This window comes from Xenopus tropicalis, chromosome 1 (genome assembly GCF_000004195.4).
Source record: "Xenopus tropicalis strain Nigerian chromosome 1, UCB_Xtro_10.0, whole genome shotgun sequence".
NCBI lineage: Eukaryota > Metazoa > Chordata > Amphibia > Anura > Pipidae > Xenopus > Xenopus tropicalis.
Window position 1 is genome coordinate 210,749,154 of NC_030677.2, and position 14,434 is coordinate 210,763,587.

Sequence of the window (14,434 nt, forward strand, 5' to 3'; positions counted from 1 at the left end):
CAAAGGAGAGAAAGAAGTCCGGATGATTAGAATACAGAGAAGAGTCAGAGATAAAGCTTTATATAAATATGTTCAGCCAGGGGCCAGTAAGGTGTACGATGGAGAGTAGAAATATGGAGAGAAATCAGAGAAGGTCTCAGAGAAGAATATATGGCAGGATGGATGGTACAAAGGTCTAGGAACATGAAAGTTACAACAGAGGCCTTACCGCACACCCTAGTTCTCCAAATTTAACTGCCCGGTGCACATTGCCAGAGGGATCGGCACCCTCGCGAAAACCAGCAGGAAAACAAAAAGCAAAATGGCACTCAGGGCTAACGGGAAATATTTCCTTGTTAGAAAGTCTTTATTTGCGAAAAAAATGCAAAAAAAATGCAATTTTTTCGCAAATAAAGACTTTCTAACAAGGAAATATTTCCCGTTAGCCCTGAGTGCCATTTTGCTTTTTGTTTTCCTGCTAGGAACATGAAAGGCCACAGCCAGTCTATTAATAAAATGTCTGTTTGTACCAGTTATGTGTTAGTGGGCAGAGCGGCACGGGCTATAGTGTGTTATGGTTGGGAGAGGGATATAGTAGCCCCTTACAGTAGCCATCTAATAAACCCAGCTGTGTGCGGGGGGAGCCATCTCCTCTGCGGCACCAATTTCACTATCAGCCTCTGTGGGTTTTGCTATTTCTTTTCCTTTTTGCAAAGTCAGTGAGGGAGCGCGGCGTAATCCATAGCTTTATTCCGCTGTGCTCGGAACGCTGCAGAGAACCCATGCTGTGTAATTGAATATCAATAGGTGAGTATAAAACTGCAAAAACAACCTGTCAGATGTTGGTGTACACAACAACTTGATTATCTGGCGCTGACAACGTAGGAAATTGGCTTTTTAGCCGCTCGAGAAAATAATCAGAAGGTAAATTAACCCATTAGAGAGAATACCAATAATGGTCACCAGGGGGCATCTCCCACTTTCATGGCCGCCTTTAGCGCTGCGTGGGGATGGGATAACACTTGGCGTAACATGGAATTAGAAGACACCTGGGGGGTTATGTAATAAAAGGCAGTACGTTTGCCCAGGTGCATTAACCCATAGCAACCAATCAGCATGTAGCATTTAATGATCATCTGCTTAAAAGCAAACATCTTATTGGTTGCTAGGGGTTAACCACCACCACCAACAGCCTCCTATCTTCCGATCTCGTTAGACCATCTCTTGTTAGACCTGTCAGTAGCCAATCAAAGCTCAGAATCTTCGGGGCTAGACCTGTTGGTAGCTAATTAAAGCTCAGAACCTTCACAGGGCTAGAACTGTCGGTAACCAATCAAAACACAGAACCTTCACAGGGCTAGACCTGTTGGTAGCTAATTAAAGCTCAGAACCTTCACAGGGCTAGAACTGTCAGTAACCAATCAAAACACAGAACCTTCACAAGGCTAGACCTGTCGGTAACCAATCAAAACACACAACCTTTACAAGGCTAGACCTACCTGTAACTAATAAGTGCATTAAAACATTACAGGAGCAAGAGCAATCTGTAGGTACCTAGACAAGTAGCCTTAACCAACCTCTAGCCGATCAGATATATGTTTTCAAAGCATGGTCAACATTCAGCCAATCAGAGCAGAGATGCCAACAAAACCAACTTCCAATTTTAATTGAACAACAAAATATATGTAAAAAAAATATCTCCAACTTGCTAAATAAATGACATTTCTTTTCCGACTGCAGTACCAATAACGTCCTCTAGGTGCACTAAGCATTTTAATATAATTTAATAAACCTTAATAGGACAAACCCAACGACTCAATATTGGGAAAAGTCCCACTCGTAGAATCCTTTCCGTCTCAGGCTCCTGAACTGCACGGGGCTGTGTATTTCTCACCCTACAGAGGCTGCCATCATTAGACCCTGCTTAGTAAATAGCACAGCGGCGCGGGGTTAATTAAATAAGTGTTGCAGTCTAATTAAGACCGGGCCGGGTGAAACTTAGCAGGGAATGTATGCATTAAAAAAAATTCCTTTGTCGATGAGCCGCAATTAAGAGCACGATCAATATCAACATTATGCCATTAAAAAATGGAACTTGCGTACCCTGGTGGCTTCCCGCGCGTCTCGTTAATCCGAAATTGGGAATTCTCTGCCATTTATAAACTCCCCTTGTCTTTATGCAGAAACTCCAGCCACAAGCAGCGGGGCTTCTCAGCGTAAGGTTTTCTGGATTATTGGGAAAAAAAACCGACTTTGTATGTCAAAGCCACAGTATATATTGGATAAATGACCCCAGCTGGTACATATAAGGATATTATTAGGGGTTTTGTGCCCATATAAAGGCACAAGGCTGCAGGCTGAGTTATACAGGGAACTCTGAGTATCACTCATGTATTATAAGGGATAATGTACCCCCTACTGTAAATGATAAGGATATTAGCAGTCACTGAGGGGTTCTGTGCCCCCCATATAAAGGCACAAGGCTGCAGGCTGAGTTATACAGGGAACTCTGAGTATCACTCATGTATTATAAGGGATAATGTACCCCCTACTGTAAATGATAAGGACATTAGGATGTAATATCTCCGTTCTTTCTCATGATTTCCTGTAATGAAGTTTCCTCAGAACCAACAGGTGATTTCTTCTTCATTGACAGGGGGCCTCCTCGAGCCTAGTGGTGAAGTTTGCAGACACAGACAAGGAGCGCACAATGAGACGGATGCAGCAAATGGCGGGCCAGATGGGCATGTTCAATCCCATGGCTATTCAGTTTGGAGCTTATGGTGCCTACGCTCAAGCAGTAAGTGATTTTTTCTCCTGTCACTTGGGACATGGTTGGGGGCTTTCTGTATTGAACAAAAGTAGTTTGTCCTTTTTACACGACCTTGTTTGGGCTCACTGCAACAGACATCTAGTCTGTACTGATAATACTGTGTGCATCTTGGGCACCTTAAAGGCAGATTTCATGAACGTAGAGTTAAGGATTCCTTCAGTTCTAAGACATTTGTGGTGGCCTTACAGAAACAGGGGCACTTTGGCCACTAGGAACAGTAAGAACCTTGCCTCAGGCACCACAGATGTTCTTTTCCTATCTCTACACTTGGAATAATCCTAGCTGGATTGTTCTGGTTTGGTGCAATATCCTCTATGTATCTCCATCTTCTGGTCTTCCATGGAGATCCCAACGCTGGAAGCTGAGGATGCACATGAAGTTTCTTGTGCACTTGGGTTGTTGTTATACAGCCAAGAGGATAGTTGATAATGTTGGTGTTTGCTCATTACAGGATTATTTATGCTCAGACTTGTGAACTATATCTAAAGGTTCTAGATGAGCATAGAATTTGACGCATCATTTGGAGCTTCAACTACAAGGATCTTATGCAAGGAGGCATCACATTAGGGGGCTTCCTGTTGGACTCTCCTATCCAGAAAATAAAATGCGATAGCTCAAAATGCAGCTATCCTGAAGAAGGGTATCTCAGAATCATTAAGTACCATTGTTGGAAACCGATGTTGGCCTTTAGACATTCAGTTTGTTCACCGGGGCTTTTGCCCTCATCTTTCCTTTATTCTTCAACAGTTCTGTCCTTAAGCAGCCCTCAAAAGTTATTGGTGATATCCATGTTTAGTCTGTTGGGTTCCAGTTTGGGTAACCCTTGGACTTACGGATGTCCATGGAGGCCCTGCTGTATGAAGAGGACAAATCATATGTTGATCTAAAGGAGAAGGAAAGGCATTTTGGCATTTTATTGCCAATAGATTAGCCACAATAGTGCCACCTAGAACCCTATATTTATTCTACAGGAAGCTTTACCATACCTGAGAAAACAGCCCTAGAAGCTCCCTCTGTTTGTTTAAGATACAGGGCCAGAACTAGAGGCAGCTGCCTAGGGCGCAACGATTGGGGGGCGCCAGGCAGGAGCCTCTCTTGCCTACCCCTAGTCTGTTCCCTCCGTTTTCATTGCCCCCACCGCTTTGCATCACACCCCCCCCCAAATGCGCACCAAAAGACATGCGAGGGGTGCGATAGCGCAGGTGCAGGGACGAGGTGGCCGACCGGGTTTGCCGGCCCGCCCCTGTTAAGATAGCAGCTGCCATTTTAGCTTGGTCTGACTTCACTTCCAGGCGGCAGCGTGCAGGCATGGAACAGCTTTCAGCTCAGATTACATAGCAGAAAGGGGAGGGGGTGGAGGAGAAGGGAGGGGTGGAGAGGAGCAGACTGAGTATGCTCGTGCCGTGTCCTGAAGGATTTTTCCAAGAGAAGGAAGTCTGACACAGACGATCATGTATACAGAATAGAAGGAAAGAAATGTGGTGTCTCTTTTTATTTAGGAGCAGCAGTTCCAGCATTTAGGTGGTGAGAGGCAGTACTACTACTAGTAGTCAAACCACAAGAAAAGAATATTAAACTACTGGAAGCCGTAGGGAGCAGCGCCTGTTATGAAATCATATTAGGAAGCTAATGGCTCCGGTGCCTGATCAGTGTCGCACACCCCAACGCTTTCCCGTGTCTGTAACTCAATATTTTTACACTTTTCCCTCTCGGGGTTTATCATTTTGTAAAGATTTGCCGGGGTATCACGGTTCATGTATATTCATATATCTTAAGGTTCTCGTTTCATTTCAAATCAGGCAGGCGCTCTCCGTTTAATAACAATGGATTTCCCACCATAATTCCATTAGAATGTGGAACGAAATCTGACATTTGTCACGCACAGTATACCCCGTATGGCCCGGGCAGTCTTTGGTTCCGCTGGGACCCGGGGAAAAAAAAAAGTCTCGTTTTTATAATATAGAACTGTCCAACCTGAGTGACATCTATTAGCCTTATACATTACAATAGAGAGTAATCTATTATACAGTTGGGTCATTTCCCTGGGACCAAACTGGAAATGATATCCTTATAAACGGTGCTTAATGGTGTCATCAGTTATAATCGGAGCTTAGTGATGTCATTTCTGACTCACTGAGACTTGTACAGTATATTATAATCAATAAAGTACCCCCTGTTGTAACATATGAGGATATAAGAAGTCACCTCGGAGTTCAAGATAAGGTTTTTTTTTTCATTTATCCGATATGTCTCCTTTAGGAGAAATAAAAGCTAAATTGCCATTGGTTGCTGTGTTTGTTCTCCGGAGAGGTTGGTGAATTCCCCCTCATGTTCTACAACCTCAGCAATTGATTTGCACGGTGAAGGTTTAACCCGACACCAAACGTGTTGTCTTTTTAGGACCCTCAGGTCTTTCCTGATAAACCCAACTTTTACGTGCACGTTCCTCGGAGAGGTTAAATAATTTAGAGCGGCTTCTTCTCCGTATCGTCAGCGGGGCGAGAGCGCTCAGCTCTCCGTAGTCCAACCTGGAGAGAATAAAAAGAAGCATTGCTAGATTCACGTAATGAAATGTGACTTGCAAGTCCGTGGGTCAGAGTAGGAATTAAACCGAGCAGCTTGATGGACACCTTGATCTTCTGACTGTCGGAACGGGTTCTCCTTCCATAATCTCTCGAAGAGCAGCCATATGCCAACAAGGCCGACCTCTAGTAATATAGTTTAGTAAATGTGTTTGTTAGTGATGGGCGAAATGTTTCGCCAGGCATGGATTCGCGGCGAATTTCCACGTTTCGCCATTGGCGGATTGTTTCACGAAATGGCTGAAATAATTTGCTGCGGAAAAATTTGCTGCACGTCCAAAAATTGTCGCGGGCGACAAAACAATAGCCGCGGGCGAAAAACAATAGCCGCGGGCGACAAAACAATAGCCGCGGGCGACAAAACAATAGCTGTGGGACAAAACAATAGCCGCAGGCGACAAAACAGTAGCCGCGGGCGACAAAACAGTAGCCGCGAGACAAAACAATAGCCGCGGGCGACAAAACAATAGCCGCGGACGACAAAACAGTAGCTGCGAGACAAAACAATAGCCGCGGGCGACAAAACAATAGCCGCGGGCGACAAAACAATAGCCGCGGGCGACAAAACAATAACCACGGGCGACAAAAGAATAGCCGCGCCACAAAAGAATAGCCGCGGGCGACAAAACAATAGCCATGGACGACAAAAGAATAGCTGGGCGACAATTTTTTGGCCGCGCAACATTTTCACCGTTTTGCAAATTTTTCGCCGTTTCGGATCTGACTCGCTGGGGGAGACTGACCCCTGAAACAATGTAACACAAGGCAGCAGCCTGACAGACCTGACTCGCTGGAGGAGACTGACCCCTGAAACAATGTAACACAAGGCAGCAGCCTGACAGACCTGACTCGCTGGGGGAGACCGACCCCTGAAACAGTGTAACACAAGGCAGCAGCCTGACTGACCTGACTCGCTGGAGGAGACTGACCCCTGAAACAATGTAACACAAGGCAGCAGCCTGACAGCCCTGACTCGCTGGAGGAGACCGACCCCTGAAACAATGTAACACAAGGCAGCAGCCTGACAGACCTGACTCGCTGGGGGAGACTGACCCCTGAAACACTGTAACACAAGGCAGCAGCCTGACAGACCTGACTCGCTGGGGGAGACTGACCCCTGAAACACTGTAACACAAGGCAGCAGCCTGACAGACCTGACTCGCTGGGGGAGACTGACCCCTGAAACACTGTAACACAAGGCAGCAGCCTGACAGACCTGACTCGCTGGGGGAGACTGACCCCTGAAACAGTGTAACCCAAGGCAGCAGCCTGACAGACCTGACTCGCTGGGGGAGACTGACCCCTGAAACACTGTAACACAAGGCAGCAGCCTGACAGACCTGACTCGCTGGGGGAGACTGACCCCTGAAACAATGTAACACAAGGCAGCAGCCTGACAGACCTGACTCACTGGGGGAGACTGACCCCTGAAACAATGTAACCCAAGGCAGCACTGCATATTGCCCCTCCATTAAAAGTGAATTGAAAGCTTCAGGAAGTCCCCTGTACTGTAGGATTTGTAATGCTGAGATGCCTGGGGGGCCGGTTATGGGCGCACAGCATTTTGGGAGACACATTGGGGCTCATAGCAACGACACTGCCAGTAAATGTCTGTGTTTGCAGCTAAATCTGATAGTGACACAGTAGCTTTGCTGGAATCATTTGGGCTTTGGGAAGGTTCAGCGAGCCTTGGCACGACTACACGAACTGGCGCGCAGATATTTTTAAATAAACATGAAAATCTGGTGCATCTGGCGGGGATTCCTGCGGCTTCAGAAACACGGCCAGAGCCCGGAGCCCAATGGGCCGTGTGTTCCAGGGAAGCGCAGAATGGGTGCAGCTTGTTGGAGCTTGTTTGTGGATGCTAAGGCAACAGGAACCAACGCTTTCCTCTGGTACCAACACTAGCGCCACTGTTACCCCTGTAATACTGTATGGGGGCAATCATTGCTGTATGTTACACATGAATGATGATTGGAGGGATTGGGGGGGGTTACAAATCTATAGAGACTTGTGGTGCAGTTGCATTTCCTAGTGCTCATGAGATCTATTTCCTGCCTGGTACTCATGTGACTGTCTCTACCTCCTTCCTGGATAGAGTAGTTGTGTGACTGTCTCTACTTCCTTCCTGGATAGAGTAGTCATGTGACTACCTCTCCTTCCTTCCTGGATAGAATAGTTGTGTGACTTTCTCTACTTCCTTCCTGGATAGAGTAGTCATGTGACTTTCTCTACTTCCTTCCTGGATAGAGTAGTCATGTGACTTTCTCTACTTCCTTCCTGGATAGAGTAGTCATGTGACTACTTCTCCTTCCTTCCTGGATAGAATAGTCATGTGACTTTCTCTACTTCCTTCCTGGATAGAGTAGTCATGTGACTTTCTCTACTTCCTTCCTGGATAGAGTAGTCATGTGACTGTCTCTACTTACTTCCTGGATAGAGTAGTTATGTGACTGTCTCTACTTCCTTCCTGGATAGAGTAGTCATGTGACTTTGTCTACTTCCTTCCTGGATAGAGTACTTATGTGACTGTCTCTACTTCCGTCCTGGATAGAGTAGTTATGTGACTGTCTCTACTTCCTTCCTGGATAGAGTTGTCATGTGACTTTGTCTACTTCCTTCCTGGATAGAGTTGCTACATTTGCCAGTGTTTCATACATCACACAGGACTATTTTAGTGCAATTTTGGGCAAAAATGGCGGGTGAGGTGGGAAAGGTAGGGGAATACAAATGTACTGGCAATCACATTGCATTAGCTCATGGTGTGGTTGGTGATTTATTGACTGGGCTGGTGAAATACCATCCTGTGGCAGCCCTATTCCTGGCAATGTGCTCATATCTGTCCCTACTTCCTTCCTGACGGAGTAGTCATGTGACTGTTTCTACTTCATTCCTGACAAAGTACTCATGTGACTCTATCAGCTTCCTTCCTGACAGAAAAGTCATGTGACTGTCTCTACTTCCTTCCTGACAGAAATGTCATGTGACTGTCTCTACTTCCTTTTTGACAGGGTAGTCATGTTACTGTCTCCTGACAGAAGACTGTCTCTACTGGCAAAAGCACATTAGTCCTCCCTTGCTTTATGGCTGAACTTGTGGATTGAGGACAAGACCCTCAGTTATATCCCAGCAAGCAGGGCATCGGTTTATCATTTAACGCTTAGTTGCCCACCTTAAATGCTGTTCATTTTTACTATAAAAGCAGCGACGTACCGCTATTGGGATTCCAGATGATGGGGAGGTACAACTCCCAGCATCCCCTAGAAGTCAAAGTTGAGCTCCATCTGGAGGACCTGCTCAGTAGGCTACATGCAGCAGTGTTTTTGTTTTTTACACAGGGCAGGTAAACAATGTGTATATAAAGAGCAGAGATATCCAAGCTGCAGCCCTCTAACTACTGTTGGACTGCAACTCCCCGCACCTTGTGGGAGCTGCAGTTCGGTGACAGCTGGAGGCCCGTAGGCTGGACACGCCTGAGCATCTGCTTTTGATTCATGCAGGTTGCGCCGACCAACCAAGGAACAAGACTATGAACATCCTGCGCCTGACCCTAATCATTATCAGTCGGTGATTATTGTAGTGCTGTGGCATCATGATCTTGGTGTAACCTTTGCCCGTATGTCTGTGGGTACTTGTGCTTGTCCCCAGTCCTTCATTTCAGTAACTGATGTTACATGACTGATATGACTGATATTCTCCTTTGGCTTCCGTTTATAGAAAGGGTTGTGGGGGGGCTCCGGCCGGTAACACGTGATATTTTTTCTTGGCTCTCTTTGTTCCAGCTGATGCAGCAGCAAGCCGCCATCATGGCATCCGTAGCACAAGGAGGTTACTTGAATCCCATGGCGGCCTTTGCAGCGGCCCAGATGCAGCAGATGGCGGCCCTCAACATGAACGGCCTGGCAGCGGCCCCCATGACGCCAACATCAGGTGAGAGAAGGCACTGGTCAGTCCAACATGTTATGGTTGAAAAATAATGAAGGGTTAAGGAGGCCCAGCCTCCCCAAAAGGAGGCCAACTGCCATATTTAAGGGGTATATTTATCACGCTGTGTAAAAAGTAGAGTAAAACAGGTGCCGTTGCTCATAGGAGCCAATCAGATGATTTGCTTTGGTTTTACAACTGTTGAAATCTAATTGCTGATTGGATGCCCGGTAATGCTTCACTCCACTTTTTACACAGCATGATATATAAAAAATAAATACCCCTAAGTGTGTAATTATAGGCACTTATATGGCTATTGGCGGCCTCCTCTAGGGTTTCCACTTTGGGCAGGGAGGCGGGGTGTGATGTCACAGGGGCAGGACATGATATCACTGGGGTGGAGCTATTGCACAGCAATCAGCAAATGGCCAATCATCACGTCAACCGGGCAGGTAGTTTTGACCCAGACAACTCTACCTGGTCAATACCGGGCAGATAGCAACCCTAGCCTCCACATATTCAAATGTAACCTCCTCCCCTGTTATAATAAATGTATAGTTTTATCTGGGGCCAATTAACCTGCCTGTAGGATTTGGGGTGAAGGAGGAAACGAGTACCCAGAGGAGCCCTGGCTGGAATCGAACCTAGAACCCCTAGTACTGCAAGGCTGCAATGCCAGTGATTGCAAGTTATTATATGATTTTAGAAATGATCTAATAATTTATTTTTCTTTATGATCTTTTTTCTACTTTTTTAATGTAGCTCTCTAAGTAGAACGTGTTATCTGTTTGTTAGGGACTCACAAACCCTAGCAACGGGGCAGGGGTGAGAACGACAGATTGGGGACGGGAATAACAGAGGGTCTGGATAAAAAGCTCAGTAATATATAAAATGATCCCATTCTGAGATTAAAGGTTAAGTGGCATGGCGACATTCTATGGGAACAAATACAAGCCCTCCATTGTGGCATCAACATTAAAGGGAAAGTTAACCTTAAACGTTTACATTTTATGATATAGACTGCTCTATATCATAATAAAGAGTGAATTGATGCAAAATTGAATTCTTGGGTTTGCTTCCCCTTTAATGCAGTTGTGACTACACTATCTATCCCGGAAAGGAGAAGAGAAAGTGTTGAAACAGCGGCATTTGGAGAAAGAAATCGGAGGGGGGAGAGTTTAGGGGCTTAGTAAGCGAAATGAAGCAGATGAGACACTTCAAAATAATTTGCCCTTTCATCCAACTCAGAGAGCGGCGTCCGACGCACCCACAGAACTGTCTCGCTGAGGCTCTGATAATGGGGAGTAAAGCGCCTGTCAGTGGGGAATAGGGAATCTGCGCTCTTCTGAGGCTTTGCTCTCTCTTTTTGTCAGTGAAGGGGGGGGGGATAAAATGTACATTTTCCTGCCTGTTAATTTCCCACTGTCATTAGGCTCCTGTCATTTCATGGCTGCTGGGTGGGGGGCCCTGATGGGAGACGACACAGCAGCTTCCGAGGTGCAGGGGGAACAGCATAAGAATAAATAGTGGGCAATTAATGTTGGGGTAAAAGGAACGCAGGGAGCATGGGCGTCCACAGAAGGGGGCAAGAGGGGGCACTTGCCCCCCCCTGGAAAAGTAGCAAAAAACACAAAAACCTTACTCCGTTTCTGCACTTTCCCCTCAAGCCCGTTTTTGCTGTGCTCCGATTGGATCTTTCTTCTTGTGGATTCACCAATCAGAGCACAGCTTCCTTGACAGACAGTAAAATTGACCAATCAGAGCACAGATGCACACAGGGATCGGGAGATTTTGCAAACTGGAAACAGAAATAAAGACTGAAAAGATGAATCTGCAGCTGTAACTTTACCTAAGAACCAACTCTCAACTTTTGCTGCAGTTTTCATCCCACAGGTACTATACCCAGGTACTATACCCAGGCACTATACCCAGGCACTATACCCAGGTACTATACCCAGGCACTATACACAGGTACTATACACAGGTACTATACACAGGTACTATACACAGGCACTATACCCAGGCACTATACCCAGGTACTATACCCAGGTACTATACACAGGTACTATACACAGGTACTATACACAGGTACTATACACAGGTACTATACCCAGGTACTATACCCAGGCACTATACCCAGGCACTATACCCAGGTACTATACCCAGGTACTATACACAGGTACTATACACAGGTACTATACACAGGTACTATACACAGGTACTATACCCAGGTACTATACACAGGTACTATACACAGGTACTATACCCAGGTACTATACACAGGTACTATACCCAGGCACTATACACAGGTACTATACACAGGTACTATACCCAGGTACTATACACAGGCACTATACACAGGTACTATACCCAGGTACTATACCCAGGTACTATACAGTTCTAAAGAATCACTAGCTGACATTAAATTGTTTAATTTATAATCTATCCCCTACCCTAACACATGGAGGGTAAGTTAACTCTTTCCCTCTGAAAAAGCTCATTGTGTGTTTATATATGTTTTGTTGTTTTTTGCACTTACTATTTTTTTTTTTTTTTGTCATTGTTTTGTTCATTTATAGTAAGTTACAGTGGGGCCAATGTTGTGTATCAGTGCCAGTGTTATAGTGCCAGGGCCTGAATATCTGCCATCAGTACCCACTGCATCTCATGGCATATAATGTGCTGGGTTTGTAACTACGGACTGTGTCTCACTGTATATAATGGGGAGTCAGTACCCACTGCCTTTCTTGCTATAAAACTAACATAAACACATCTAAAGGGGAGGTTCACTTTTAAGTTAACCTTTAGTATGTTATAAAATGGCCTATTCCTAGCAACTTTGCAATTGGTCTTCCTAATTAATTTTTTTGAATAATTTGCCTTTCTCTTCTGCCTCTATACAGATTTCAAATGGGGGCCAAAAAATATTGCTCTGCGAGGCTACAATTTTATTATTATTATAATTTTGTATTACTTATTTTTCCAAGTAGGCCCCTTAACTATTCATATTCCCATCTCTTGTTTAAATCACTACCTGGTTGCTAGGGTAAATAAGACCCTAGCAACCAGATAGCTGCTGAAATACCAAATGGAGAGCTGCTGAACAAAAAGCTAAATAACTGAAAAACCATTAAAAATAAAAGTGAATTCGAATGCGAACTACCCCTTTAAGCTAACTGATCCCAAACACAAATGTTTGCAGATCCCCTAACAGAAGTGCGCGTATGAATACTTTTACTACTAATACTAAACATTTTAGGGTAAAAAAAAAAAGCACCCCCACCCACACTTTTGTACAGTATCCCTGGGAGTCAGTGGGAACGGCAAGAGGTAGTTGGGAGGTTAACTTTTTACGTCAGCAGTGAATCCACTAAGTGTCACATTAGCTATAGGTCAGTCTGTGTATGGGCCATATTTAGCCTCCCCTAGTATCATCCTGCAAAAAAAAAAAATATATATATATATTTATCTGTTGCAGGATGATGCTAGCTTACTTGCCCCCCCTTGGAAAATTTTCTGCGGACGCCCATGGCAGGGAGGTAGGAAAATGTCTGCAGTTTCCCAAGTAGCAGGGCTGCTGTCTAGAGAAGCTTAGAGTAGATTAAGGGGTCATTCACAAACAGAGGCAGGTTTCCCACCATGAGCGCCCCTAGATACAGGATCTCCTGCACTTTCCCTGTGAGTACAGCCTTGACTTGCCTGTGGCAGCACTGTATTCATGAGGGAGGGGGTGTAGCTGAACCCCATCCTTGTACCTAACAGCCAGCAGGTATGTGGAGCCCTGTCCATACAGCCCTATAGCAGGAACCCAATGCAGGGGGGCCAGTGTTGCACCTCGTTTATAATCTGACTTTAGAGCACAGCGATGCCCCAGACGCAGGGTTTAGAGCCCCATATTTCTTTTGTAAATTACCCCAAATGAGTCCTGTTTACCAAACCTATAAATGTCAGGAGAGCCTGCTGGGCAAGTATCATTCATTGGGGGCAATTCCAGCCGGTCCATCTCTCCCACCCGTCTATGAGCCCTTTCTTTTTAGGGGGCAGTGCCAAATCAAAGACCCTTAAAAATGGGCATTCCTAGAAAGTGTATGGGGTTTGGAGATGGATCGGGGGCATGTGAATTCCCCCCCGAATCAGTGGTACTGGCTGATACATTAGATAGGTACAAGGAGGGGTTGGGTGGGTATTTAGCAAGTGAGGGTTATGGGAGATAGCTCTTAGTACCAGTTGCCCCAGGGACTGGTCAGATTGCCATCTTGGAGTCAGGAAGGAAATAACCCCCCTGTAGCAAATTAGAGAGGCTTCAAATGAGCTTTTTTGCCTTCCACTAGCAGTGAGGCAGGTTATATATAGGCATTATGGTTGAACTTGATGGACGTGTGTCTTTTTTCAACCTGACTTCCTACTACTATGCATAAACAATAACTGTATTGGGAAAATTGCATTTAAACCAAGTCAAATATATGTGTAAAACCCCCAGGACATCAACACTGGCATATACAGTGCAAAGGCCCAGCACAGGGGGCGCTACAGCAGCCAATCAAACACATCCCTAAGTCCTACAGGTGCTGTGACCACACAGATACTGAAAGTGAAGCCCATTGGCAGAATGTGTCAGCTGAGGCAAGCAATATGGCAGCCCACCCATTGCATTCTCTTATGTCTGTTCCTTGCCTCGTTCCAGGTGGAAGCACACCCCCGGGTATCACTGCACCAGCTGTGCCTAGCATTCCATCGCCAATCGGGGTGAATGGCTTTACTGGCATCCCAGCCCAGGCTAACGGTCAGCCTGCCGCAGAAGCTGTATTTGCTAATGGAATCCACCCTTACCCAGGTATGGCTTCTATTGTCACCATAGGGCTACGGGGCATTCTAACCAGCAGCCAATGGGGTTTTCTTCTTACATTGCCCATACACATTGCAGTCCCCTATAGCCAGCTCCTCACATATATAGAGTATATACTTTATTATAGTATGTAAGCCAACATCACCAGTTGCCCATAGCAGCCAATCAAACCTTTGCTTAACTTGTAGGTGACAGTTCAGTTGTATTTGCTGATTGGTTGCTATGGGCAACTACACTGGTGATGTTGGCTTACACAGTATAATAAATATG

General features: G+C 45.5%; 1 protein-coding gene across 14 annotated transcripts in view; it reads left to right on the forward strand.

Annotated features, from left to right (window-relative positions):
- celf4 (CUGBP, Elav-like family member 4) overlaps window positions 1-14,434 on the forward strand; it is a 748,037-nt gene that overhangs the window by 680,061 nt on the left and 53,542 nt on the right. For 13 of the 14 annotated variants that reach the window (XR_004222627.1, XR_004222628.1, XM_031901654.1 and 10 more), the window contains 3 exon segments: window positions 2,636-2,779; window positions 9,177-9,324; window positions 14,003-14,152. Coding sequence is in view for 12 of the 14 variants with exons in the window: in XM_031901654.1 (XP_031757514.1) it covers window positions 2,636-2,779; window positions 9,177-9,324; window positions 14,003-14,152 (442 nt within the window). In the remaining 2 variants the exon portion in view is untranslated. 14 annotated transcript variants of the gene reach the window in all.